Below are 24,213 nucleotides of genomic sequence, written 5' to 3' on the forward strand. Positions count from 1 at the left end.
AGGGCTCTAACGATTTGTTGCCATAACTTTGGCTGGACATCAGCAGAATTCGATCCATTGTCTAGTCTAGTCTGGATTTGTGTAAAAATTCTATCCACTTGTCTGGTCTGGTGTTGAGTTGGAAAACTCCATCCACTTGTCTGGTCTGGAGTTGAGTGAAATCTCCATCTACTTGTCTAGTCTGGAGTTGATTTGGAAAACTCCATTCACTTGTTGAGTGAAATCTCCATCCATTTCTCTAGTCTGGTGTTGAGTTGAAAAACTCCATCCATTTGCCTAGCCTAGAGTTTTGTTGGAAAATCAAGTGCCCATTTCAGATCTTTTCTATTTATCTCTTTCCCCCATTGTTATCCATGGAAATAATAATCAGAAGAAATGTAAAATGGGTGACATTTACCTTCTTGTCCAAAATTCAATATTATTACATCCCCCCTCCACTCATGTTCGAAAGAGGAAATAGACTCTGACAAAAGTTTTAAGTATTTTTATTCAATGATCTTTACTGTAGGTTGAAAGATGCTTAAAATAGCTGCTCTGTTATGCAGTATAAAGGTATTCGGCACAGCGAGGATTAATGTGGAACTGGAAAACAGTACTGCCTACAGTGTGATGTAAAGGGTCACTTGACAAGGGACCTGGGTGAGTCTAAGAGTATGTCTTAAGAGACCTGTGCAGAAGTAAGCATGGAGTTTGCAGATTGTCTTGGCTATACCTTATAGATCTAAATTGTTATGTGTTCATAGAATCCCTACAGTGCAGAAGGAGGCCATTTTGCCCATCAAGTCTGCACTGACCACAATCCCACCCAGGTCCTATTCCCATAACCCCACATATTTACCCTATTAATCCCCTGACAATAGGGTCAATTTAGCATGGCCAATCAACCTAACCTGCACATCTTTAGACTGTGGGAGGAAACCAGAGCACCTGGAGGAAACCCACACAGACACGGGGAGAATGTGCAAACTCCACACAGAAAGTGACCCAAGGCCGGAATTGAACCCGGATCCCTGGCGCTGTGAGACAGCAGTGTTAACCACTGTGCCACTGTGTTACCAATAAACACTACTGTTCATCTTTACAGGCCTCTGAGCCTCTTAGTGAGGCGCACTGAAAAAAAACCCTTACAATATCTTAGCGTGTAAAATTCAAATCCTTGAGTTCAAACCACCCCCGTGCCCTCTGTAATCTTCTCCAGCCCTACACTCTCTGCACACCGCATTTCAGCAATTCTGACCACTTACACATTCCCAACTTTCAGCACTCGTCTATTGGCAGCCTTGTTGCCTGGATGTGAGCACTGGAACTCCTCTCTCCACTTCTCCTCCCGCTCCTCTTCTAAAAAGCCGGTTCAAAACAGTCTTGCCCTGTTCACTGTTCCTAATGTGTGTCTCGGTTTGTTTGACAATGTTCCTGTGAGGGTGCCTTTGAATGGTTTACTATGTTCATATAAATGCAAGCTGTTGATGCACCATAGACTATTACAACGCAGAAGCAAGCTAAGCATTCCTCCGTGAAGATCTGGCGATGGAAAGGGATAAAACTTGGCGGGAGAAAATGTGGTCAATTCTTTAATCGATGCATTTTATAATGTCAGAAATACGATACAGTAAGGGATACCTTAACACTTTAAAGCGGTAACTTCAGGCAAATATACAGCAATATAAAATATGAACCAATAAAGTCCTCATTGACATCTGGGCAGCTGTTGAATTTCAATCACCTTTTATGGCACCGGAATGTCACAAGCCACTTGTTTCCAGTCTCCCCTTCCTCTGAGCGAAGACGCGTTCATTTGGTTTTGTTTTGCGGTGGGAGGGGCTGAGTGAGACTCTCTGTAATTCCAAGGAAACAATCCCATAGTTTCCCCCCCCCCCAAAAAAAAATGATGGGCAAGAAAAGGGAAAAAAAAAATTGAATCTGTTTCAAGAGGGTTAAACCTTTGCAGCAACTCCACAGTATATCTACATAATTCTGTACAGGCAATGCATTCCATCTGCATGTAGTGACCAGTGAAATAGGAGTTTCATCATCGCAGTATTGTAACCTAATGGCAAAGATTAGAAAAAATTTAGCATCAAACAGCAAGGCACGTTGAACAGTTAGTTGATGGTGCCTGTGTTAAGTTTTTGTTTGATAATGGTTGTAAAATACCTTGGTATGTCTTATTATGTTAGAGACAATATAGAAATGCAAATTGTTGTTATTTCTACAAGTCAAGAATCTTTGTGCCAAAGGCAATATGCATGTATGCGTGTGGGTGTGTGTGCGTGTATTTTACATACATATGTGTGTGTTCTCTGATTTTAAAATAATTGATGTTATTTTTTCTTATTCTGAGCGATCAATTTAAGTTTTTTTTTCTGTTCGTAAATTGAAAGCTGACAGGATCACGGTGTGACCTCATGACCTAAATACCCCCGGAAAAGTGAGGTAAGTCAGTCCTTTTATCTTTGTAATTACAATCATAAAGAGCTTCTTTGAAGTCATTGGGTTTTACTTTAAAACTCAGTCGTGATTTGGGTTACTTCAGTATTCAGGTCCTGTCCTCTCCTATAGTGCGATCCCTTGCCAGGCCTGTCCACGCCTAGTCATACCGACTTGTTGACCATCTCAGAGGGGGTGCAGGCACAGACTGATTCCCTGGTGGACTTCCTGGCTTGGGTGAAGCTGTTCTGCTCCAGCCGGGAGCGCAGGGGTAGGCAGAACTCCCGGAAACAGCGCTTGAAGTTCTCATCCAGGAAGGCATAGAGCACTGGATTGAGACAGCTATTGGTGTAGCCCAGGGCAATGCAGAAATGCCAGCTGGCCGTCACCAAGGGGCTGGGGTGGATCTCCACCAGGGTCTTGACGATGACGAAGATGTGGATGGGTGTCCAGCAGATGATGAAGATGGCCACCACCACCAGGACCATTCGAGTGATCCTCCGCAGATTCCTATCCTTCTCTTTAGAGCCTGAAAGGAGCCGGACGCTTTTCAGGCGCAGAATCATCAGCCCGTAGCAGATGGTAATGACCAGGACTGGTATGACAAAGGCAAATATAAAGACGCAGATTTTTGTTACGTTATCCCAGTACCAGGCAGGGGCTGGAAACTGTATGGTGCACATCACATTACCTGGAAGGAAAGAAGGAGAAATGCATGTAAATAAAGGCTTCTTGTTTTTTAAAAAAATATTCATTTTCAGAATGTGGGCATTGCTGGTAAAATCAGTATTTTTTGCCTCTTCCTCTGCCCATGAGAAGATGGTGGTGGGAGTTCTGCCTGACAGCTGCTGTCCAGGTGACACAAGGTGCTCCCGCAGCATGGTTAGGGAGGGAATTTAACTCAACACTTACTTTCTTTAGAAATCATAGAATCATAGAAACCCTATAGTGCAGAAGGAGGCCATTCAGCCCATCAAGTCTGTACCGACAACAATCCCGCCCAGATCCTATCCCCGTAACCCCACATATTTACCCCGCTAATCCCTCTGACCTACGTATCCTGGGACACTAAGGATCAATTTGGCATGGCCAATGCACCTAACCCGTACATCTTTGTCAGAGTCCATTCCGGCATCCAAGTGGGGAAACGTTCACACAAATGAAGAGGCTAAACACGCATTTGTATAGCATCTTTCACATCCCCTGGGTGTCACATAGCATTTAACTGCAAATGAACAATAGGTTAGGCTGCTGAACAAATGGGCAGAGCAGTGGGTGTCACAGGATCCCAAATTGTGTATACAGGCAAACACCCCAACCACCCGATCAAAGGCCCCTACCAACATGGCAGTGGTTGAACTGCAAGTGTAAGAGTGTAAATAAATCACACATACTGTCCGGGGAAGTCACAGTTAAAATCCTCCAAATTGAGTTCAAACCAGCTCAAAACCCCTAGGTATGGAGACCATTGATACTAAGATACTATACGAGAATTGAGAAGGCGCTGTTTCAGGGGAAGAGGATGACCTTGGTAAGGAGTAATTTCATTTTCTGTCCCTCTGTAATTCTGAATCGTGCGTATGATCCAGCAGGGAGCCATTCAGCCCAAAATACCGCTGCTGGCTCTTTGAAAAAGTTACCCAGTGAGTCACACTCCTCTTGGCCTTTTCCCCCTAACCTTGTAAAATAATTCCCTTTCGAGCGCTCGTTCGATTCTCTTATGAAAGTTATTATTGAATTTGCTTTCAGCATCCTTTTCAGGCAATGCACTCCAGATCAGAACAAATTGCCGGGTGAAAAATACTGCTCCTCTACCCTGCTCCTGGTTCTGCTGCTGATTATCTTGGATCAATGTGGCTTCTGCCTGTGGAAACAACTTCTTCTTATTCATTTGCTTCAAATCCCCCATGATTCTGAATGTCTCAGTTAAATCTCCCCATGTCTCTGAGCTGAGGAGATCAGCCACTAACCGGGAATAATTGTTCTGCTTCAGTTCTCACTAATGTTCCTGCTGAGCTGTGTGCATGCGCAACCACATCGCAGTCTGGAAGACACCATTCAGACCTCCTGCTCCATGTTAAATACTGCCACACAATTTCAAAGCACCATGCACGGAATGCACCATGCAATGAATGTATTCAAGAGGTGGCTGGATATAGCACTTGGGGCAAATGGGATTCAAGGTTATGGGGAGAAAGCAGGATTAGGCTATTGAGTTGGATGATCAGCTATGATCGTGATGAATGGCGGAGCAGGCTCGAAGGACCAAATGGCCTCCTCCTGCTCCTATCTTCTATGTTTCTATTTAAAAGAAAACTGGCTCCGTACAATTATAAGATTTTACAGGCAGCATTTATCATTGCTTACCTTTTTTGTTGAGCTTGGTGACAGCCATGACCATGACGGGGACCCCGATGGCGGACGATAGCAGCCACACGCAGACATTGACGATCTTTGCATTGGTGGGCGTGCGGAAATCGAGCGCCTTAACAGGGTGGCAGACGGCAATGTAACGATCGACGCTCATCATGGTGAGGGTGAAGATGCTGGTGAACATATTGTAGTAGTCAATCGATAGGACAGTTTTGCACAGCAGCTCGCCAAAGGGCCATGTATCCATCAAATATTTGGCGCTCTGGAATGGCAATGTACTCGTGGCTAGTGCATCTGCCAGGGCAAGGTTGAAGATATAAATGTTTGTGGCTGTCTTCATTTTCGTGTACCTGGGTAAGGAAAAAGGAACAAGTAGAAGCATAGTGTTACTGCTGGGGTAATCAGTGAATGAAATAGTTGCTTCATCCCCCACAGTTGCTGACATTTATAGTGATGGATTTCCATGGGTGCAGGCAGAGTCTGGTACTGTGCCCAGGGAAACCATTCCTCATGAGCCAGGCTATTCAGCACTGGAAGGCATCACTGCCCAGTCTCTACCTTCCCCATCTAGACACCCATGAACAAACACTTGGCTGGTGCAGTCACTCGATGACAATCAAGAGATTAAACTGTGGCTGCTTATTGTCCTGCCTACTGACCCTTGCAATACCCCCAAGTTCTCATTTCTTGTCAGCAGTGCTGAGATCAGTCAACTCTTTATAGAACAGGGATTACAGTTGGTCTGCCCTACTCAGTGCAGTTATCACAAATTCAGGACGTCTCAAAGCACTTTGCAACTGTGTAATCGTCGTTGTAATGTAGAAAAAGTGGCAGCCAATTTGCTCACAGTAAGTCCCACAACAGCAATGCGATAATGATCAGGTAATGTTTCAGTGAAGTTGGTTGAGGGATAAGTTTAGCCCCAGCACACAAGGGGAACTCTCCTTCTCTTCTGTGAGCAGCGCCATGGGATCTTCCTCTGCCACCGGAGAGAGCAGAAAGGGTCTCACTTTAACATCTCATCCGGAAGATGAAATACTGGGAGTGTCAGCCAAGATCTTGTGCTCAGGTCTCTGAACAGGGACGCGAACCCACAATCTTCTGACTCAGCTGGTTATCAGTAGGGGAACTTTTGCTACTAGCAGGAAAGCTCTGAACCTGATCTCTAGTGTTTAAGTTAGATGTAATTGCATTTACTGGGAAATGTGTACTTGGTGACTGCATTGCTGCTGGATCACAGACAGATCTGCTTGACTGATTGGTCTATCCCATGTTAATTGCAGCTCAACACAGCCAGAGATTTTTCTGGTACTTTGAGTCACAGTTTCATAGCAGTTCAGAGACCAGGAAATGGGAACATTATTGAGCTGAATCTGCTCTTTGGTCTGAAGAGGTAATTGTGCTTTGCTGTTCTTGTACCCCTACTTAACGCACGTCAATGCCTTGACTGCGCCAGTGGAGGATCGATTGGAATTGAGTTACCACCAGTTGGCTATACATTTGCATGGTCTCTGTCTGAAAAGTTTCCAAAATCTTATCCTGTATGTATGCGTTTTTTAGTGTATTGGCTATATGTTTTGCTCCCATTCTGGTTTGTGATATTTTAATGCAACCATTCAGTCACTTTAGAATCATAGAATCCCTACAGTGCAGAAGGAGGCCATTTGGCCCATCGGGTCTGCACCGACCTCAACCCCACCCAGGCCCTATCCCATAACTCCATGGATTTACCCTAGCTAGTCCCCCTGACACTAAGGGACAATTTACCATGACTAATTCACCTAACCTGCACACCTTTGGACTGTGGGAGGAAACTGGAGCACCCGGAGGAAACCCACACAGACACAGGGAGAACATGCAAACTCCACACAGACGGTCACCCAAAGCCAGAGTCGAACCTGGGTCCCTGGAGCTGTGAAGCAGCAGGGCTAACCACTGTGCCACCAGGCTGCCTTTAGAATAGAACAGACAGCAACTGATAGGAGCACATTAAGCAGAGCATTTAAACAATTTCAGGAGAGTGTGTTCTGCCACCACTGGGTGGATCGGTAATTAGAGGCTATAATTAGAGAGATAATTAACACACGAACCAGAGAAAAGTGCATTTTATTTTCAATGCAACAAATCCCACAGGATCATTTACAATCACCCAGAAAGATTTACGTTTAACATGGTTTAATATTTGCATCTGAAAGCTGGCACCAATGACAGTGCAGCACTCCCTCAGTGCCACACTGTAGGGTCAGCCTAGATTAAGTCTCTGGTATGGGACTCTAACTCCCCCAACCTTCTGACTGAAAAGGCGAGAATGGTACCCACTGTTTGCTCTGTGCCATTGAGCAGGGTTTGTAAGTTTCATGCTGTGGAATCGGAACTTGTGATATGCCCTTGTAAAATCACTGATGCTTATTGAAACGATTAATCTCAGGATAAAACATAAGAAGAAGTATCACTTTGGCATGTATTAAAACAATCTGCAAAGCAGCTTTAAAAATCCCCCTTGCTTTGCTAGATTGCAGTAATAAAAATGTGTAGCCGACTGCAAAATCAAATAAAACAGTGAACTGATTATAAACTGCTTTGAATGGCTGGATGCCAGTGTTTATAGTGTAATAAGATGAGCTGCCACTGTGTCATAAATTGCCCTCTGCATTTTACAGTTACCATGGGGTGACTTGACAATCTGTTGTGAGATGGAAGCTGTATCTAATGTGAGCATTATTATAACAGACCATGGAATCATCATGTCCCTTGCTCCAACCCGAATACTCAAGGTATACTCTTCTGCCTACCTACCCTGATCTTGTTCCTATCAACACAATGGCTTTTAGATTTCCAGTTGCTTAGGGTGGGAGGTGGGGAGGCAGGGGGAAGGACCGATGCTATTGATTTTTTTGGGGTTTGAAGCCCCAACTCATAGTGAGAGGTCGAGAAGACTGATAAAGGCTTTAGGTGTTTTCGTTTGTCAACAATTGCACACTGAAGAATTTTGGAAGTAGTGGAAGGTTTCATTGGATGTTTACAAGTTGGACAGGCATGATACTGAGACTTTTTTCTCTGGAGCGTAGAAGGCTGAGGGGTGATCTTATAGAGGTCTATAAAATAATGAGGGGCATAGATCAGCTAGATAGTCAATATCGTTTCCCAAAGATAGGGGAGTCTAAAACGAGAGGGCAGAGGTTTAAGGCGAGAGGGAAGAGATACAAAAGGGTCCAGAGGGGCAATTTTTTCACATAGAAGGTGGTGAGTGTCTGGAACAAGCTGCCAGAGGTAGTAGTAAAGGCAGGTATAATTTAAAAAAACGTTTAGACAGTTACATGGGTAAGATAGGTATAGAGCGATATGGGCCAAATGCGGGCAATTGGGAGTAGCTTAGTGGTTAAAAATAAAGGGGCAGCATGGACAAGTTGGGCCGAAGGGCCTGTTTCCATGCTGTAAACCTCTATGACTCTATGATATGAATGCTCCTCCTAAGACCATAATGAGCTTTATGCTGGCTCTCCTTGATGGTGGGACAATTTTATGGGCTCCCGGAACCTACACGTCGAGGTGGGAGAGTCTTCCCCCGTCCCAACAGATCTGAGCATTCCCCTGGAGGTCAACCCAAAATTCAGGGTTGAGGCTCCAGTATCCACTGGCTGGGGTTATCTGGAGTGGGATTCAAACCCTGCACTTCCTGACTTTGAGGTGAAAATGGCTGCCACTGAGCATAAAGATATAAAAATAATGACAATGCTATCATGCCAGTCCGTTAATTAACTTGCGAATTCCTCTACCGCTTCTCGAGTGAAATCAACAACAAACAAACTGGAGGAGATGAAAGGGTTGCAAAGGAAAGGACGAGTTAAAATAGGAGATGGTGCAATGAAGTTTGATGTCAGCGCAGTTCTTTGGTGCATTATTCAATGCTGAGATGATGCAGAGGAAAGCATGGTGTACTCTCCTGTGGGTTGCATAAATCAATGACTCAATCCTTCTCCACTCCTGTGCACAAAAAGCGCTGGGAGCCAAGAACAAAGAGAACCTTCAATTATTTTTGTGAAAAGGTTGCAATAAATTCACCCACACATTGAAAATTTGACAAGTATTGGAATCTTACTTCCTTCCCCAGATTTCTTATTAGATCATTGCATTTTATTTCACTGGTTGGTCACTACCATTCTGTGCATAATTCAAATGATGTTAGTTTTCACCACGTCATTAACCACCGGCTAGCCATTATCCAGCATTTTCTTTATATTCTCTAGTGATGAAACAATGCTGGGTTATTTCCCCCAGCTCGCATCACTTGGATCCCCAAGCAGCTGTTTGTCTTAATTCTACTTGGACATATATTCGCAAGACATCTGGACCAGAGTTTCTGCTGAAATTCTTCTTCCTTGCCGTTGGCAGAGATTCACTGCCCACCTGTAGCATCTGAAGCTCTGCTTCTTATTAAATGCACTCTGGGTTTGATGCCTCCCCGTTGTGTTGATTGAATATATATTAACAGCAAACAGCTTGGAAACAGACAAAACTTTTGTGCTCGAGGGTTGTGGTGCAGACTTAATGGCAGAAATTTATCTGCAGGTTTCATTACTATCTAACTGAATAATATTAACAGCGCTTAATGTCTATGAGGCAGAACACAGTTGTCATTCCCATTACATATTATGGTAATTTCAACAGTGCAAACAGCACTGCCTGAAGGCACATTGTCACTCTTGAAAGACTTCCATTTTTATAACATCTTTCATCCTTTCCGGATGTATCACAGCTTGGTATGACTCCTGCTCTGACCAAGACCACAAGAAACTACAAAGGGTTGTGAACGTAGCCCAATCTATCATGCAAACCAACCTTCCATCCATTGATCCATCTGTACTTCCTGCTGCCTCGGAAAAGCAGCCAGCATAATCAAGCACTCCGTGCACTCCCGGCTTACTCTCTTCTACCTTCTTCCATCGGGAAAAAGATTCAGAAGTCTGAGATCACTTACCAACCGACCCAAGAATAGCTTCTTCCCTGCTGCCATCAGACGTTTGAATAGACCTACCATATATTAAGTTGATCTTTCTCTACACCCTAACTGTAACTGCAATACTATATTCTGCACCCTCTCCTTTCCTTCTCCCCTATGCACTCTACGAGTGGTATCTTTTGTCTGTATAGCATGCAAGAAACAATACTTTTCACTGTATCCCAATACGTGACAATAATAAAGCAAATCAAAATAAAGTGGAATTGGATAGGTCATACTTTGAGGCAGACACAGAACAACATTACATGGCAAACTTTCACGGAACCCACAAGGAAAGAGAAAGCAAGGTAGACCAAGAAACACATGGAGGTGGGATACAGAAAAGGAGATGAGAGCCCAGGATTATACATGGCAATGACTGGAGAGGTTAGCCCAAAACAGGATTGGATGGAGAGAATTTGTCCATGGCCTATATTCCGTCAAGGAGTGAAAAGGCTAAGAAGAAGAAGACAACCTCACATCCAAACCACTTTACAAGCAGTGAAGGACTTTTGCAACATGGTCACTGTTGTAATGCAAGAAACGCCACAAAGAATTTGTGCACAGCCAGCACCATCAAAAAGCAACAGATTAAATCACCAGATGATCTGCTTTCTTTGGTAATGTTGTTTAAGGGATAAATATTAGTCAAGACATTAAGAACTCCCCTGCTCTTCTTCGAAATAGTGCTGTGGAATTTCTTTTTAATATCCACCTGAGAGGGCAGAAGAGGACCTCACTCTGACATCTGAAAAACGGCACCTCCATCATGATAGCACTCCCTCGGTACTGCACTGAAGAGTGCCAGCCTGGATTCCTGTGCTCACGTCTTTGGACTGCCATTTGAATTGTCTTGGAACGCACAACCTTTTGATGCAGTGAAGTGAATGCTACTCACTGAGTCACAGTTGGTGTGAGTTGGTAGATGTGGCTTTTTCCCCAACTGCTTGGAGATGTAAACCATTACAGTACAAGTGACATTACACCTGGCATGAAGCCTGCTAGGAAATAGTGACCAATGCCTATTTGGGATTTTGCAAGATAGGATTCCATAGCTCAGTACCAGTGCATGATTGACATAAAACACTGAACGACATGACTAGGTCAACACTGACCTTTTATTCCCGGACCCAGAAATTAAAACCAGATTGGCAAGTTGAAAATCTTTTCTATCTGTGAGGGTCCTCCGTTAATAAAGGTGTAAGTCATGATGTGGAGATGCCGGTGTCGGACTGGGGTAAACACAGTAAGAAGTCTCACAACACCAGGTTAAAGTCCAACAGGTTTATTTGGTAGCAAAATCCACTAGCTTTCGGAGCTCTGCCCCTTCGTCAGGTGAGTGGGCCCACTCACCTGACGAAGGAGCAGCGTTCCGAAAGCTAGTGGATTTTGCTACCAAATAAACCTGTTGGACTTTAACCTGGTGTTGTGAGACTTCTTAGTGAATAATGGTGTAATCCAGTTCCTAGTAAACATCAGGCCACAGCACAAGTAGTGTTTCCAGTTGGCATTCTTACTCAAAAGCCCACAAAAGGGGTTAGTGAAGGAAATGTATAAATATCTAATTTGTGCTTTGAAGTCTTTATTGGGGAACAATGTAGAAAATTTTACATTACATTTGACAATGCTATTCTTGGCCTGAAGACTCTTGACTCCAGAAACAGGTGCCATAAAATGAAATATTCAAATTCCACCAGGTGTACGTCTACCGTTTTGATGAAAATAAAATACTTAAGGAACGGAAGAATATAGGGACAGGGGTAGACCATTCAACCCCTCAAACCTGTTTTGCATTTCAATCAGATCATTGTTTTTCTGTACCGGAATTCAATTTACTCACCTTTGATCCAAACATATAGATACTCTTACCCAAAAATAGTTATTTAGATTTCTACCTGAATACAATGTTACTGTAGAGGGCGAACAAAACTATTTTTGAGATCAGGTTACAGACTTCTCTATAACTCAATAAATATCACAGGCAGGTGGCAAACTATGTAGTCATCAGAGAGAAAATGCTGCTTGAATTTGTGAGCTGCCACAGCCAGGAGTGGGAGGGAGGTGAAACTCTAGTTGAAGGGATGCATCCTGCAGCCAAGTAAGGATTTCAGGCGATACATTCTAGCATGACCAGGGGGACGAAAAATAATCAGAACAGGCTTCATTGCTGGTGGTGGATTTAAGGAGTTCTCGGAAAGCCCCAGGAAGTAACTTAAATTTACTACCCAGTATTGGAAGCTGCGAGTAACTTGAATTGTTTGCTAAAAGTGCTGCAATTCTATGAAGGGGGCTATGGGTGATAAGTATATAAGTGGAATGTAACTTTCTGTAGATTAAAATATAAGTTGCCTACAAAAATAAAATTGCATTTCATCAAAAGTGCTTTTAGTCTTTTGTTACAATAAAAATTTTAAAATGTGATGTCTTGACACGTCATTCTTTCAGCTGTCAATTGAAAATTCAAATTTCTTTTGAAAGGTTGTCAATCACGACAAAGATTGTAACAATATTGATAGCCCACTGACACTGAGGAAGTTCTAAAGGGAGTAAGGTAGCAGCAACACCATGCTGATGTGACTGCACCCAGCAAGGGTTGGGAGGTGATTGGGAGTGGGGAGGGGAAGCGGAGAAACTTGTGGATGTAAATTGCTCATCTCTTAAAAAATCATCTGGCCAGCCGTTCTGATTTCCCTGTAGCAAAAGCAAAAGACTGCGATTGCTGAAAACCTGGAGTAAATATGCTGGAAATGCTCAGCAGGTCTGGCAGCATCTGTGAATAAAGGAGCCAGGCCATTGACCTGAAAGTAACACTTGATGACAGGTCATCAGCTTGAAGCGTTAACTCTGATTCTTCCTCCACAGGTGCTGCCTGACCTGCTGAGCCTTTCCAGTGTTTTCTGTTAATATTCCTTGTTCTGTCTTTAAACGTCTGTTGTGATTTTACCACAGATTGTTTCAAACCTTCCAAAACATTAGAATGATAAAGATATATCATATCCAAAACTTCAATTCTAATATGCTTTTGTGTCTTCATTCCTAGCTTTTCAATAAATGGCTTTTTGAAATGAATAGCTTTTGTTGAAAATTGCCTTTGATTTAAATATGAAAGATGAAATTTAGAAACGTTTAGTCACAAATGCACTCAAACACCTGGATTAAAGTGAAACAATTTGTTTCTGACAGTGTTGGATCCCCTGAGAGTTTCTAAGTGCGTACGGTTACAGCCTTATGGACTGCAGACATGAGATAATGTCTAATTGAAATTCAAAACACCAATATAAAGATCACTGGGTTATATCAATATTTTGTGAAATGAATGGTTTGTAAAGGGCTCTTTAATTTGGTTTGTCAAATGTCATGACAGCAGATAAAATACAGGCAGATCAGTGGGAACATCCTCTGAGAATGCAGTATTGGACAATTGCCACCCAGCACTCACTGCTGACTACATACAATCCCATTCAACTCATTAATATCCTCAATGTCAGTGCTAAAATCATGATTGAGGATGTAAAGTCATTTAGAATATCAATTTGTTCAACGGTAGACTAGTTATTCCTCTCCTTTGTCCTGAATCAATTATTAATTTGATTTGAGAGCCGATACGATGCAGTAGATGACTGTGAGTGCATTGAGATTTTCACTCATCCTGGTGCTCAATCAAACATATATATTTAAAATGTACCGGTACCTCATTGGCTGTAAAACACTTTGGGATGTCTTGAAATCATGAAAGGTGCTATATAAGTGTAAATGTTTTTGTTCCTTGCCTCTCTTTCCTTGTTACAATTAAGCAAATCCCAGTTTTGCCTCCATTCCTATTGTGCAGAGTTATTTGTGACAGACTGTTGCTGTGTGCCTCAACGCTCATCGCCACTGGCAAAAGAAACAGAGCTCGATCGCTCCTGGTCAGCTGTCTTGGTTATCTGGTGAGTGAGTACGTTGTCCAATTTAAAACGGAGTTCTCTGGGCCAGAAAGATTTGAAGGACTGATTCCTAGCTGGCCATGCATTAGCTCTCACCTTTTGCAGCAAGCTGTGCCACTTACAAGAGCCATCAACATTTTTTGGGCAAAGTTGGACAGTGGGCTCATGCTCCAGATTGCAATCCATTGACTACAACTACGAAAGGTCTGAGTGTAGAGAGAGGTCTGCTTAGGAGAAGATCAGCCTCAGTTTTGATGATGGTGGAAGTTTGCCAACACATGGAGCTAAGATATTTCACTTGGCCATTTGAACAAGGTACTCGATAGTGACTGACGCCCATGGAATCAGAGAAGTGAGAATCATTTTCAGGAGAGGGAGGAAGTTGGGAAAAAAGAATTGGATTGAAAACATTTTTTGTACATTGTATTCTATCTCAGAAAGCAATTGGTTGTTCCTATTTGGCTAACATTGTTGTTGAGAAATTTAAGTATTAGGAAATAGAAGTCATTTTATCTCCCCTTATATTAACAGCGAATATATAGGATAGTGGTCAGACTCCTTGTTGTATGATTGATGTCAGCCTAGGTTTTTAAGCAATATCCATGTATGTTTAACATTATTTTGCTGTGACTCCTTCTATACTTCACACCCTTATTACTGTACCTACAAATCTCATAGTTATTTATGTCATTCTATATTTCTTCATAAGGAAACAAACTCAGGAACAAAACATACAGTCATTCTGTGCCAGCTTGCCCCAAATGAGAGCACCCTTGCTTCTCATTCACATGGCTAAGTTACATGCCAGAACATGAGGACACACTTGAGACATTCCAATGCATTGTCAGAGATGTCTTCTTTCAAATGAGATGTTAAACCGAGCCTGCTTGTTCAGGCAGACACAAAAGCTTCCATGACTCTATGCAAAGAGTAATGAGTTTCCTCGGTTGACCTGGACAACAATTCTCCCTTGGGCATAACCACCAAAAATCAGATGAACTGGTTATTGATCTAATGTGTTGCTTATGTTGCTTGCTGTGCACAGGTTACCTGTTGTAACCACAGCAGCTACACTTCATAGGCAGTCCCAGAGGCAAAAGGACCAATTTGATCTTGTTCACATTCAACTATCACTGGGTCTGGCAATAATGGAATTATTGTCTAATCAAAGTAATCCATTTCTATCAATTAGGCTATAGCAGACATGAGGAAAACCCCAGTGGGAAAGAGCTTTAAGAACCATAGGTCCATTAATACCTGTTCCCCCCAGAACAAAAGAAGTGACTTCCAACGTAACTGGTTCAGTTACACCTTGGTATGTGCAGAGGAAAATGTGTTATAGAAAATATTGTTCAATTTGTTTTAAATGTTTGTATTTATTACAAGGAGTAACACACAGGGACATTGGAACCATGTCTCACTAGTTCAGTTGTGGTTTATAGAAATGCACACACTGTGAAACACTCTGAAAGGCCAAATCGTGGTTCTGTTTATAATAAGATGGTGTTCACCAAACCATAGTGAATGTTGTTTAGAAATGGTTTGCATTTACATAGCACCTTCCACAACATCAGGACATGCCAAAGTGTTTGCTAGCCAATGAAATACATTTGCAGCTTAGCCACTTGTAATGTGCATAACAAAGTAGCCAACTTGTGCACAGCAAGTCCCCACAAACAGTAACGGCTTTGTAATGATCAGATAATAGTTTTGTTGTCATGTCGGTGGGGTAAATAATGACCTGGGAGAACCCCCCTGCTCTTCTCTGAAATAATATCATGGGTCTTCCCTGAGATTGACGGTCCTGTTTTAATGCCACAGCCACATCAATGGGCGGCACGGTGGCACAATAGTTCGCACTGCTGCCTCATAGCACCAAGGATCTGGATTTGATTCCTGACTTGGGTCACTGTCTGTGTGGAGTCTGCACGTTCTCCCTGTGTCTGCGTGGGTTTCCTCCGGGTGTTCTGGTTTCCTCCACAGTCTGAAAGACGTGTTGGCTAGGTGCATTAACCATGCTAAATTCTCCCTCAGTGCACCCGGACAGGTGCTGGAGTGTGGCGACTAGGGGATTTTCACAGTAACTTAATTGCAGTGTTAATGTAAACCTACTTGTGACGCTAATAAACTTTAAACAAAAGATAACAATGTAGCACTCCTTCAGTGCTGTGCATCAAATTGTCAGACTGGATTATGTGCTTGAATCTCTGGAATGGGACTTGCACCCATGATCCACTCATATTGGGGTCAGTTGGCTCATTTGGCTGGATGGCTGGTTTGTGTTACAAAGCAATGCCATCAATTCCCGTACTGGCTGAGGTTATTCATGAAAGCCTGCTTTCTCAATCTTATTCCTCACCTAAGGTATGGTGACCCTCAGGTTAAATCACCACCAGTCAACTCTCCCCCTCAAAGAGGACAGCAACCTACGGTCATCTGGGACTATGGCAACTTTACTACTCAGTAGAAGTGAGCATGCCTCCAACTGAGCCATGGATGATACCTGGACATTAAAGGGAATGGAAGCTTGTGCGGTAGCACAGTGGTTATCACTTCTGCCTCACAGCGCTAGGGACCCAGATTCAATTCCTGGCTTGGATGACTGTGTGGAGTTTGCACGTTCTCCCCGTGTCTGCGTGGGTTTCCTCCCGGTGCTCTTATTTCCTCCCACACTCCAAAGATGTGCAGGTTAGGTGGATTGGCCATGCTAAATTACCCCTTAGTGTCCCAAGATGTGTCAGATGGATTAACCATGGTAAATGTGTGGGGTATGGGATAGGGTGGGGGAGAGAGTCTGGGTAAGATACAGTCAGAGAGTTGGTGCAGACTCTATGGGCCGAATGGCCGCCTTCTGCTCTGTAGGGATTCTATGATTCTATGATTACTAATCGTCGCACCTGTTAGCACCAGTCATCCCAGGTTCATTGCCAGAAATGTTCTCAAATGAAGATGCCCTGAGGTGAACACTTGGGAGTTGAACAAAGGCTGGGTATAACACAACAAATCCAAGCAAATCCTGAAAGGGAATGACAAATGGTTCAGGAGACCTTTCAGCAGGACTGGGTAACACCTGAAAGTTTAACTCGGGAGTTTCAGATTGCAGGCTGTTGCAGGCTTCATTCAGGTAATTTCTTTGAGATTTCCTTGTCTCTCTGCCTATCAGAATTCGACATCCGAAGGGAATGGGCGATCTGTTGTTGATATGTTATGAAAGTTGCAGTTAAGTCCTAATGTTTTTGGCTAACAGTCGCACTGGTTTAACACCTCGTTAAAGGAGGGATGCAATTTTAAACGGGATTTAAATATAGATTGATAATTCAGGGGCAGTGTAAAGAAACAAAATCCGTCTTTGCCCTGCAGTTCTTGATCTGAGCTGCAGGCGGTGCCGTTGCCATGATTGCTCACACTCCTGTCCATTTGCAAAATTAACCCACCTTTTATACACAGGGAAACTGCCAAATGACCCTTGCGTTTCTAGATCGACAGCCGGGCAACCTTCGAAGATATTGGAATTGTGATCTGGGCGTTCTGCTAGCTTTATCCCTAGCGTCAAAACTGGGACTCAGAAGCACTTCTCATATCTAACTCGTTAGCAAATGAACTGCCAGCGAGGGAGAAATACTTGCAGCAATTGTAAACTCTACATTATTCAAGTATATCTGCGCAGATAACTGACTGTCGTATGTATCAGTTACTAAACTGAGATTCCAGTTAAGTTGCATGATGCATTTAAATTATATTTAATCTCAAATCACAACGCAGCGACTTCAACTGATGCGAAGCACCGAAATGTTACTCTATAAAGATGTCCAGATGTTGAGTGGCGTCTAGCTGGCCTCTGTAGCTGTTTGTGTTTGCAGTTTTTATATTTGAAAATGTTCTGCGTGGTGTGTTAATGGTTGCCCAGAGCTGTGTGTTCTGTCCGACGGTCTGTACTGCCTTGTGTTTGGAGGTTGGGGGCGGGCACTTTCATGTATTTGTGAGTATGTTTGAGTCGCTGTCTTTGTGTGGCGTGTTTGTGGGAATGGATACGTTTGCGGATGTGTTTGTATGACTGTATTTAAGCGTGTGCTTGTGTGTTTGTGCGTATATTTAATGTGTGTTTTAGTAAGTTTGTGTGTCAGTGAGTAAGTTTGTGTGTGTGCTAATGGGTGAATGTGTGTGTTCGTGGATAAGTTTGTGTGTTAGTGGTGGCACCGTGGCACAGTGGTTAGCACTACCGCCTCACAGCCTCAGGGACCCGGCCTCGGTTCACTGTCTGTGTGGAGTTTACACATTCTCCCAATGTCTGTGTGGGTTTCCGGTTTTCTCCCACAGTCCAAAGATGTGCAGGTTGGGTGGATTGGCCATGCTAAATTGCCCCTCGTGTCAGGGGGATTAGCAGGGTTAATATGTGGGGATATGGGATAGGGTCAGGGTGGGATTGTGGTCGGTGCAGAGCCGTTGGGCCGAATGGCTTCCACCTGCACTGTAGGAATTCTATGATTCTAGTGGGTAAGCTTGTGCGCGTTAGTGGGTAATTTTGCGTGTGTGATGATGGGTATGTATACATGTCTAGGATGAATGTGTGAATGTTTGCTGGATGTGGATTTAGCTGTGTGTGTGTCTATATATATATATATATAACTGTATTTGGAGCCATGTGCGGATTGGTAAGTTTCTTGCTGCTATGTGTTTTACTGTCACTGAATGTCTTGTTCTGAACCTGTGTTTTATTCGACCTGCCGAAGAGCTAGCCCTCGACATTGCTGTATCGTCAGCAGGGCAAGGTTACAGTTACAGCCGGATAGAATAGATCCCCAAACATTCTCACTGAGTGGAGGGAATTGTGTTTCAGATATGTTTGCTGAATTGTGACAACTCCCAATCTGATCTCGAACTGAAAGCACCATCTCCAAAAGCAAAACCTCAAACCTATAATGTTCCCGCGGGGAAAAAAAAAACGGACTTAGCGAAGAAAATACTACTTCAATTGTTTGCTAATGTTAAGTGGAGCACTGACAGAGGCCGGCTTTATGTCAAAATCCTGCCAGCTGCTTTGACACTGGGAAATCCATCCCTTTTGACTGTGGAGATAGGTCGGTGCTGAGTGTGTGGGACAGCCCCACAGCCTGATTTCTGCTAAAAGAGGAACGATATATTGAAAAGGAAAACTACTTAAAAAAGAAACCCCATAGATCTTCTCACTTAAATTTGAATAAAACTCGTGCCTGTTCCATTGATTAGTTTCGGGAGCGGATTCCGGATCGCAGGAATCTGGGGGAGACGTGAGATTGGGACATGAGGTTGAAGGAATGGAGTTAGGTTGGCAACAAAAATCGAAGCCAAAACTTTTTAACGTGACAATTTCAGCCACTTCGTCGATTCCATGACCAGCATATTAAAAAAAAAGATTTGATTTCTTATTTTTTATTTCAGGCTTGTTGCTTTTGTTTTTTTTTAGACAAAAGGGAGTATCCAATGATTTTAAATGTTAAAAGGTTTGTCTTAGATTCCTACATACATCATTGCGTGTCCAGCGACAGCCGGCAAAGTGGGGGCAAGAGAAAATTGGGAGGATGGAAGAGACTGGGAAGTAAAAAGGGCGGGGGGGTGGGGGGCAACAATGGTTCATCACTCAAAGTATTACAGGGTAAACTTTCTCTTTGTTGGGTGGGTGGGGTAAGTTTTGCTGAAACAGACCTCGCTCAGTGTGGTCGCTCTATTTTAAATCCTCTCTCCCCATTCTCCACCTCCCCCCCCCCCCCCCCGGTTACTGCTCCGGGGGGAAACCAACAGGAGAATGAATCTCTGGAGCAAAAAGGGAATTGCTTCCTACCTGACAATGCCGTACATGACCAGGAAATTGCCAATCAACCCGACCACACACACCACCGAGTAGAGAGCTGTGATGGCGATGGCGATGACCGTGGACGTAGTGCTCTTGGCTGGTTCCAGCTCCGTGCTGATATTCAGGCTCCCGTTTTGGCCAAAAGTGGCGTTAAACGCCAGACCCCAGTACAGTTCAGCACCGTTGGCGTTGGACAGCTCCCTTTCAGCACTCGAGGTGGTGGATAGCTCCATTGCTCTTTCTCGCTTTCACTCTCTTTCTCTCCCCCTCCCCCGCCAACAGAAGGGGGGGGGTGAAACAAAGTCCAAATGCAACTTCAAGATTGGATTTCCTCTCCCCTCTCCTCCTCGCTCCCCCTACCAGCAGAGTCAGAGCGCCTCTTTAAACTTGCAGCTACTAATTCTACTGCCCCGGTTGGAATGCACTGCTCTCTGTGCTCCAGTGGACCCCAGATAACAGTGAAGGAATAAGGCGAGGCGTCTCTGCTCGCTGGGATGGAGATCAGGGACTTTACAGCTTCTCACTCGCCACTCGTGTGATTTCTTATAAAAAGTGACACCTCCACCGACGTCAAAGCCACGTGCTCGCCTTGACCTTGCTGTCAATCAAGGGTGCAAAAAAAATTAACCAACACTTTACAACCCACTAACTTGCAATCAGAATACAACACGTTCTCTCTCTCTCTCCAGATAGGTCCTATATAATGAGAAGATCGAAAAGGCAAAACACAATTTCAAATTTAAGACTGAGGTGCGAGGAGGGGAAACACAGCATTGATTTAACAGAACGAAGGATTAGGAGATTTCAGTGGATTCGTTTCTCATGCTGAGCCTCACCACTTTATAAATCATTTGGATGGGACTATAGGCACTATTTGGTATTAATTTTGGGGACAGTTAGGCACTGAATTTTAAGGATGGGTGAGATATTGATTTGTATAAATATTCCCTGCTTTCGGAAATGTATGTTACTTTTTAACACGTTTCCCAAATGTCCTTTCTTCCTCCCAGTCAGTTTTGTCTCACGTTTTAATCACAGAATCTGACAGCAAAGATGGATCTATTTGTACCTGTGCCGGATTTTGGAAAGAGCTGTCAAATTATTTCACCCCCAGGCCTCCCTACCTCAGCACCTCCAGTTCTATGTCCTGCCACTGTTGCCCCCTGTCTCTCTCTCTATCCGCCACTCCCTCCATCCTGTTTCTACATGGTCTCACAATCTGATTCCGCCTCCAAGATCTCTTTAAACAGCAAAACTGTGACGGTAACTAAACTCTTAATTTCTCTTTCCCTGTCTCGTTAACCACCCCCCAGCAAAAATAAATTGGTCTGCAAAACAAAATAATTACCACCACCAACACAATAAGAAAAATCAGGAACGAGATCAAGCAGCTCTACAGATGGGTAGAACAGAATCATATAATCCCCACAGTGCAGAAGGAGGCCATTCGGCCCATCGAGCCTACAGGGACAACAATCCCACTAGGCGTTATCCTCGAAACCCCATGTATTTATTCCACTAGTCCCCCTGACACTAAGGGGCACTTGAGCATGGCCAATGTACGTAACCTAATCTTTGGAGTGTGGGAGGAAACCGGAGCACCCGGAGGAAATCCACGCAGACACGGGGAGAACATGCACACTCCACACAGTGACCTGGAATTGAACCCGGGTCCCTGGTGCTGTGAGGCAGAAGTGCTAATCATTGTGCCACCCTGCCGCCCCTTTTTTTAACATCATACAGGGCAGCCAGTTTAGTTCCTGAAAGGTCTTGCCAATGCAATTCATTGGACTTCTTTGAGGGTGAGACAAAGGAACTTGATAAGAATATGACACTGGATATGATATGCTTGGATTTCATTATAGTCTTTGATCTACTTCCTCTGGAATAGCTGATACTGAAAATAAAGAATCGCAGAAGAATCACAAGTTACAGACGTGAGAATGCCCAGCCACTGGGGGAAATGGCACCGTGGCCTGGAAAGGGTTAACCAGAGTTTCTCTGCCAGGTTCAGTCGGTGTCTGAGGTGGAGAGCGTCTCTCGAGCTCTCCTCACTCACTCCACACTCAGTAATGTTCCCAAGGTCATTCACTGGGATCCGCCATAGACATAGGCAGAGGGACGGGACTGAGGGGTGTGTGTGTGAGGGCGGTTGTAATCCCATTGAAATTTAGTTAAACAACGATAAATGCAAATAATCCTGATCTCATGGAATATACCGTTTATTCTGCCTTCATTCTCAGTTTCAAGGAACGTCAGAACAGATGTTAATATCATCTAACTCACTCCGTAACTTTACTGTGTATAAGTTCATGTTCCATATGGATTGGGCGTTGTAGAAAAAAGCATCATTCCCTCTCACTCAGACACAGGAAACGGACACAACATACAGGCAAAGATACACCCGTTTACACACACACGCACACAAAGACAATGTTGACCTCACTCTCCGGAATGAAAGCAGTTTCTGCCTGGTCTCCTGTAGGGGGAGCCGGAGTTACATTGTGATTTATACACAAACTCTGGGGGGGGAAAAAACTTTTTCTTCTTAAAATTCCTTCCCATATGTTTTTAAAATAAAATGCTGGAAATTCACAGCAGGACCAGATAAGAGAAACAGGTCAATATAGTACAACTGATACATGGAGGCAGGGGGCTCTTCTACAAGAATAGTTTATGTTTCTCTTTCCAAGGGACTGTCTTGCCTTCATAAATTAAAGAATTTTCACCCCAAACTAGATGCTGAAAGAAGCCACTGTGTATTTGCAGCATTCGGTACATTTATTATTCGTTGTCTGGCTGCCAGGTCTCTGGAAATTAGATTGTTCATTTAAGATTAAAATAACAAACACAAAGCTTGTAGAGCAGTGCACACTCAGCAAAGTGTTTGATATTTTATTCAACTCACGAAACGGGGGATACTTGCAGCATGGTGATAGTCCTTCTCCTCAAACGATTGCTGTCTGTATGGTAAAGGCACTCTGATAATATAGAGATAGGGTGTGTAACGGTTTCCCCAGAAGGACTGATCATTTTAAAAAAGACATTTGAACTTCCAATAAAAAGCTGAAAAAGTTGACATGTCAAGGTTTTACATTTTAAGACTTTTGCTGTAACTAAATCACTATCGACTAAACACTATCTTTGTATGCAACTCATAATTCAAACCACAAAATAGGGCGGCATGGTGGCACAGTGGTTAGCACTGCTGCCTCACAGCGCCAGGGACCTGGATTCAATTCCCAGCTTCCCACTGTCTGTGTGGAGTTTGCACGTTCTCCCTGTGTCTGCCTGGGTTTCCTCCGGGTGCTCTGGTTTCCTCCCACAGTCCAAAGATGTATGGGTTAGGTGCATTGGCCATGCTAAATTGCCCCTTAGTGTCCTGGGATGTATAGATTAGTGGGTAAATATGTGGTATTACAGGGATAGGGCCTGCGTGGGATTGTTGTTGGTGCAGAACCGATGGGCTGAATGGCCTCTTTCTGCACTGTAGGGATTCTATGATTTCTATTTCTAGGATGTTCCCATTTCCTTTCTAGAATAACCCAAAATGCACTTTATAGATATATCTTACACTGTCTTTTAAATATCCATTCTTCTATCCCAGTATCAGTCCAAGGTGATTTTTAGCACTTGAGCGTTTATTTCTGTCCTTTTCCTTTCACAGTCTGTAAAATTTTAATTCCGGAACTGTCCATCACAGTGAGGAACTTTCCCTAGAGATTCTTCCTCTAGTGCAAACTAAGTGAATCTCCAGGCCTCGTTTTAACTCCCCATGAATTTGTTATGTTCAATCTGAGCACAAGCTCTTACCCATATTTTTGTGTGGTGAAGCACACAGTGCTTTGTTATGTATGGTTGCTCTCCCTCTCCTGGATCATGTCAGACTAATCTAGGTTAGAAGTTTCTGGCTCCGTCGTGGTGGTGCCAACTGCGGGATATACAGCAGCTCAGCCAAAAGTCCCTTTTGGCATGACCAGTGGCAGGCGGGGCCAGAAAGTTCTGCCCCTAGTCTCTGAGTTTTCAGGTATAACTAAAAGCCTTTCCCTTTCAAAGCCTATCTTTATGACAATGTGATTCACATGGGCCTTCTATCCAGGTAGAAATGCAGTTTGGCTATCCTTGAGACCCCCAGCTCTCTTTTATCTTGGAAATAAGTGGACAGTTTAAAGCACAACTGTTTACAACCTGACATAATCAACACTTTTCTGGGACTTTGGAGAATCACAGTCTATCCACTATTAGCACTCAGGCTGCTGCCATGGTCTCCAAGTGCCAAAATTTGCACCTTCTTCCCAGTAAAACAGTCTGGGGCTCCTTTAATCTCTAACAATCAAACCAGCCAGGTTTGCTGTCAGGCTATCTTCAGAACATTAATTTTACTTTAAGTTAAAGACACAGTTCCAAAACATAGCAAACTTGCAAACCTCATGATTGTAATATTTTACAAAACTAAGTAACTTGCTAGGCTAATTCAGAATGCAAGGAACAATCAACCATGCTAGTATGGGCCTGGAGTCACATATAGACCAGACTGGTTAAAGAGTGGAGGTCTCTTTCATCAAAGGACATTAGTGAATCAGTTAGGTTTTTAATGATAATCCGTCAGCTTCATATTCAATTTCACTGATGTCAGCTTTTAATTTCCAGAAATTTTT

At 43.5% G+C, this 24,213-nt stretch overlaps 1 protein-coding gene across 1 annotated transcript; it reads right to left on the reverse strand.

Annotated features, from left to right (window-relative positions):
* Positions 1 to 2,591: 2,591 nt before the first annotated feature.
* oprd1b (opioid receptor, delta 1b) lies at positions 2,592 to 19,749 on the reverse strand. Its single transcript, XM_078237191.1, has 3 exons — positions 19,544 to 19,749; positions 4,795 to 5,150; positions 2,592 to 3,118 (listed from the first exon to the last, which is right to left on the reverse strand). Exons 1-3 carry the CDS (start codon positions 19,558 to 19,560, stop codon positions 2,592 to 2,594), a joined length of 900 nt encoding a protein of 299 aa, XP_078093317.1. The 5' UTR covers positions 19,561 to 19,749.
* Between the last annotated feature and the right edge of the window lie 4,464 nt (positions 19,750 to 24,213).

The sequence above is a fragment of the Mustelus asterias genome, chromosome 21, assembly GCF_964213995.1.
Source record: "Mustelus asterias chromosome 21, sMusAst1.hap1.1, whole genome shotgun sequence".
In the NCBI taxonomy this organism is placed as follows: domain Eukaryota; kingdom Metazoa; phylum Chordata; class Chondrichthyes; order Carcharhiniformes; family Triakidae; genus Mustelus; species Mustelus asterias.

Bases quoted from the DNA above. Each gene is read 5' to 3' on its own strand.
- oprd1b (XM_078237191.1), bottom strand. The intron at 3,119-4,794 runs GTAAGCAATGAT...CTTTCCTTCCAG, and splicing joins CACCAAGCTCAACAAAAAAG to GTAATGTGATGTGCACCATA.